Source organism: Bactrocera oleae, chromosome 5 (genome assembly GCF_042242935.1).
Source record: "Bactrocera oleae isolate idBacOlea1 chromosome 5, idBacOlea1, whole genome shotgun sequence".
Lineage (NCBI taxonomy): Eukaryota > Metazoa > Arthropoda > Insecta > Diptera > Tephritidae > Bactrocera > Bactrocera oleae.
In genome coordinates this window covers 10,573,272-10,578,588 of record NC_091539.1, presented here as the reverse complement: position 1 = coordinate 10,578,588, position 5,317 = coordinate 10,573,272, and the positions used below count along the sequence as shown (strand labels likewise).

General features: G+C 38.5%; 1 protein-coding gene across 1 annotated transcript; it reads right to left on the bottom strand.

Annotated features, from left to right (window-relative positions):
* Nucleotides 1-2,249: 2,249 nt before the first annotated feature.
* On the bottom strand, nt 2,250-4,902 carry LOC106616825 (protein toll-like). Its single transcript, XM_070109685.1, has 2 exons — nt 4,749-4,902; nt 2,250-4,689 (listed from the first exon to the last, which is right to left on the bottom strand). The coding sequence occupies exons 1-2, from the start codon at nt 4,900-4,902 to the stop codon at nt 2,303-2,305; spliced, it is 2,541 nt and encodes an 846-aa protein (XP_069965786.1). The 3' UTR covers nt 2,250-2,302.
* Nucleotides 4,903-5,317: the final 415 nt, after the last annotated feature.

Sequence of the window (5,317 nt, the reverse complement as noted above, 5' to 3'; positions counted from 1 at the left end):
AAAAAAAAATTGCTTTTAATTCACAATAACCCCTTGTATGCGAAACTTTTTTATTTGACGTAATATCTTCCTGAAATTTGGTATGAGTTATTTTCTAAGTCAACAATGGAATCTCCAAAGAATTTGTTTAGATCGGATCACTATAGTATATAACTGCCATACAAACTAAATGATCGGAATCAAATATTTGTATGGAAAACTTTTCATTTAAGGAGATATCTGCACGAAATTTGGCATGAATTCTTATTTCAGGAAATAAAGCAATCTTCGAAGAAACTGTATAGATCGGATGATTATAGCATATAGCTGCCATATAACTGAACGATCGGAGTAAAGTGCTTGAATGGAAAACTTTTTCATTTGACGAGATATCTTCGCACGAACCTTTGTATTTGTGAAGGGTATTATAGTTTCATGTAAATTAAGATCACGGGTATATTATTTTTTCAGACAGCCCGATTCTCTGGAATTACCATTGACCTTAGAGACCCTCTTGAAAACGATCATTTTGAAGGTTAACTTAGTTATGATAATATAATATGACCTCAGGTTCTGGGTCAACTTCATTGGCGTTTATAGAGTAAGCCTCATAAAGAGGCATATGATATACATATTTATGGGCGTGTTTTTGTAAAACGGAGTCCAGACTGCTAAATTTAGGAAGAACTGGAGATGAAGAGGCACAATTTCCGGTTATACAAGCCGTTAATTTCACCCGTTGAAGGATCTGACACATTATTATGCCCACAAAGTTCATCATAATTCTCGAATCAAACTCACTATCGTAACTGTATTTCACGAAAGTATAACTAGCAGCAGTGTTTACAAAACAAATTAATTTGCATACGCATTTCCTAGGAAAAGTCTATATTATTCTTGTCAAACCAGAAAAGATGGAGTTGGTTTAGAGTATGTAACAAATTAAGATTAAAAAAGTTTTTATACAGTAAGGTTGTTATTTTTATATGATTTCCTAAAATTTTAATAAAATTATAGGTTAAAAGAACTTCTATCAAAGAAACCAAAATGCGTTCGATGGTCATGCACAGAGAGAAGAGTTAGAACGTAAAGAGGATAGAGAGGAAAAAGGTTATTAGATATGATCAGTTAGTAGTAGATCAATTATATAATCCCACGCAGAGAGAGTAAGCAACAGATCAAAACCTGTGATCATACAAAGAAAGAGCAGAAAGTTTCTATGTCCACATAAAGAAGAGCAGATCAAATCATATCAGTGCCGTTTCACACAGGGATTCAAAAGAGTCTGATGTTTTCAAATTTTCTTTTGGTGTCGCTCTGGGCATTCACACGGTCAAAAAGAGTCCAGCAACTCGAGTCTAGTTTTTCTGCATTCTTTTTCACAAAATTTTCGTAAATATTTGTGCGGTTCGACTGCGCAACACCGCGCAACACTGCGTGCTGCGTATTTCACTTGTATGTTGAGATGATGGTCACACATTTTGCTTGCAATGAATTACCATGAATATGGTAGAACAATATGCATAATACAAGTACCTACCCGCTAAATAGTTTCAAAGAAATACTAAAGACGGGAATTCCCTAATCCACAAGAATGTATTGAATATCCGCTACTAATCTTTTCAAGGCCAAATTTATAATAGGAATTTCCTAATCTTTAAGTATTAAAAACTCATAATTTCTTTACTCCGTATTAAAAATTCATAATTTCTTTACTCCATAATCTATATCTAAATTTTCTCCTTATTTACAATTTGTCATAATATTTCTATTATTCTATGCATACGTATTTGCATATTACATACAAAAATAGATAACAGAACTCAAATTTGCGATCGAATTCATTTGAAACCGAGCGCTCTTGCAACCATTCAAAGAATTTGAAAGTGGAAAGGAATGCTGAAAAGGGTAGCAGCGAGCTGTTACGAACAAGAACACAAAGCGTGCCACCCGAACACGAGTAGCACGGTCCCTTCGTCTTTCCTCGTCGTCCCCTCGCCCACAATAAACTGGTATGAGACTCTTTTGAGTCCCTGTGTGAAACGGCACTGATCACACACAAAGAGAGTTCGGGAGGCGAGTTAGAACGGAAAAAGAATAATCGAACAAAGATCATGAGATAACATCAGCTAATAGCAGATATGATCATATGATCCACGCAGAGAGTTAAGACCAGATTAATTTCTATAATTTAAAAAAGGTTAGAAGGTGTTATTTATTATAACTATTGTATATTAATAAAACAAAGTACATTAAATTTATAATATATTATATTTACATAAAAAATACAGCATTAGTGTAGTATCTACATATTCATAGAAATTTAAACTTGCCTTGCGACGCGCGCACGCCCACTCAACTCCTTCAATTCCATTGCGCTGTAAACAAAACGTGGCGCGTCCGCCTCATCATGCGCATAAGGACGCCTAAACGGCATAGCGTAACGCAATTTGCGCCAGAACCAGGGATCATTCCACTTCAAATAGGTATTCATTTTCAAATAAGCTTGCAGCTCTTTATCCAGCGTGTCCATATGCGTTACCTCACCATACATAATAATAATTATTCGTGTGCGACGTTCGTTCAAAGCGCTTTGATGTGCTGTGCGAAATTCCATGCGCGCCCATGGCGATTCAATAAAATGTTGTGATAATACAATTATGGTGCGACGCGATTGCTCAACCGATTCGATTATTTGCTCCGGTATGTAAGCGCCAGCAAGCCAATTGCGCTCATGTGTGCACACACGAAACGGTATGTCGCCCTGTTCTAAGCCTGGTAATAGCTCATGCACAACGAAATGCTCATCTTTGTGCGAATATGAGATGAATGCGTCAAATGGTTTGTCCTTATCCAATTCATGCTCTGTTACGCACCAAAGGCAAGCGTTATGCGCGTACAGCCACACTTTGAACTCAAGTTGATATCTGAAATAAAGCGCGCTGACAACAGCTAGCGTGAGAGCAGCCGCTAATAAACTTATGCTCACAAATAGCATACTCATATCTGTTGGGCAGATATCGTTGAAAGCAAGCTCGAGTATTTTGCCATAACGCGCATCCGCGCACCTGAGCTCATCCAGATCGCGTATGCGTTTATGATGTACCTTAGCCGTGATGAGCAGCTGCTCGGCGGCGCAATCGCATGACCAATTATTATGCGACAAATAAATCTCATTTAATATTGTGCTTGAATTGAGTAGCGTATAAAAACTGTTCCGAAGTTGTGTTAAGTTATTGTGGCGCACATCGAGGCTTATCAGCTGCGCGGGCAGTTGCGACGCTTCAATAACGCGCAGTCGATTGCCTGCAAGATATAAGCGCGTCACAAGTGCATAACCAACAGTTGAATTTATTGGCAGCGTGTTAATAATATTGTCTGTTAAATGCAGCTCGATCGCCGTAAGCGTTGTATTCAACACCGTGGACAGCGTGGGCACTGCTTGCAGGCGTGCTTGTGTACAGTTGACAATAAACGTTGCGTCATAAGTGCGTGCCCAGCAACTACAATTACTGGGACAATACTGCGCAGCTACTGGACACAAAAGTTCATCTGCCCGCAATGTATCAATTGGGCGCGTACGCAGTTGTGTTGGCGTTCCACAGTACAGGTTTGACGTATTTAGTTGCGTTAACGCGCTTAGAAAGCCTGCATGTTTGCTTAGCACAAAGTTTAACAAATTGCAGTCGCAGTGCAGCGCGTTGTGATTTAACGCTAGTGTGCTTTGACACTTAAGCGCCGCTAACGACTTGTTGCTATGAAGGCGTGTTGGTAATAAAATACTTTGCAGCGCGTTGTATGACAGATCTACACGCGCCCAGCTGCAGGCAAGCGCGACCATACCAGGCGCGCGCAAAATCTCAATTTGATTGTGTGACATATCAATGTGCCCCTTGTTCTTGCTGCTTGGCTGCTCGCAAATATGTGTCAGCAGGTTATTGCTTAAAAACAATTCAGCTAAATTTTTTAATGCCGCAAAGGTTGTACACATCGCCGGCTCGGATATTTCAAGTTGATTGTATTGCAAATGTAGTTTCTGTAGCTCTCCATTATGAGAGAAAGTATCTGGTTGTAAGTTTATTAGTTGATTATTATTCAAATACAGTGACTTTAGGTAGTTCAGCGGCGCGAACAATGCATTGGGTATGTGCTGCAGTTGATTATGCGACAGGCGTAGCTCTTGTAAGCGTTGCGTGCGCGCAAACAAATCCATTGGCAGCGTCTGCAATTGATTGTCACTCAAATCGATGGCAACAAGCTTCAGTTGTTGCGAAAATATTGTAGCGTTCAGCGTGCGGAAACGATTCTCACTCAAATTAATGCGCAGCAATTCGGTGAGCAGCGCGAATGCCTGCACGGGCACATAGCTGAGATTATTGCGTGGCAAATGTAGCGACTGCAATTGTGTTAAGTGGCTAAAATTTGCTGTCGCCAGACTCTGTATCGCGCCATCACTTAACACGGTATTTAATAAACGGTTTTGCGCGCGCAACAACTGCAGTGGCGCTGGCTGTGTGATGCGCGCTTTCAGCGTCAGCCCAATCAAATTTGGTAGCGATTGCAAAACAGTCAGCGGCAAATCCAGCAGTTGTGTTGTTTGTATTTCAAGAAATCGCAATTGCTTATAATCAGCGAATAGATCAGCTGCTAGTTGTGTGTAAGCAGTGAGCGTTAAACTATCCACCTGCAGCGCTTTGGGTATTTGCTGATCTGCTGCATCAAATCTGGTCCGATGGGCAGTGAGGGTAGCATCGCAAATAAGCGCTCACTTTCGGCGCTCCCATTCTCGTAGCCGCGACAGTATACGCGCACCTGTTCGCTTCTGTAGATATGTATTGTTAATGTAGTAGCGCTCTGGTTGTTGTTGTTGTTGTTTTTGTTTTTGTTATCAATGGTTGTATTTAGTGTGCATACAATTCGCATTGTCGCATCTAAGTCATGCTTACAAACACACAATGTCTTCGTATGCATATCAGCGCATTGTTGATATGTGACAACGGCATGTGCCAAATGACAGTGAAGTGCAAATAAAAGCAATGCTGTATATAATTGGACTCGCGTCATCTTTAAATTGTTTTCTGATTAATTTTTTATGTATGTTTTTTATTTATTTTTATTTTTTAATTTTTTTATATATGCATGTTTTTATTTATTTAATTTTTTATCTGAATTGAAATATATATATACATTTTTATATTTTTTTAATATATATAATATAATATTTTTAAATTAATTATATTTTTTATTACTGTAAATTTTGTTTTTTGAATTTTTTATATTATGTTAGTTTTACTTTTAATTAACTAAAATTAAACATATTTTTTATTTAATTTTGAAT

What these genes read in the sequence shown, in the direction of transcription:
- LOC106616825 (XM_070109685.1), bottom strand. Translation starts at nt 4,902, where the DNA reads ATGCGAATTGTATGCACACTAAATACAACCATTGATAACAAAAACAAA. An exon ending in CGAGAATGGGAGCGCCGAAA is followed by an intron (nt 4,690 to 4,748) that starts GTGAGCGCTTAT and finishes TTGATGCAGCAG; the next exon opens with ATCAGCAAATACCCAAAGCG.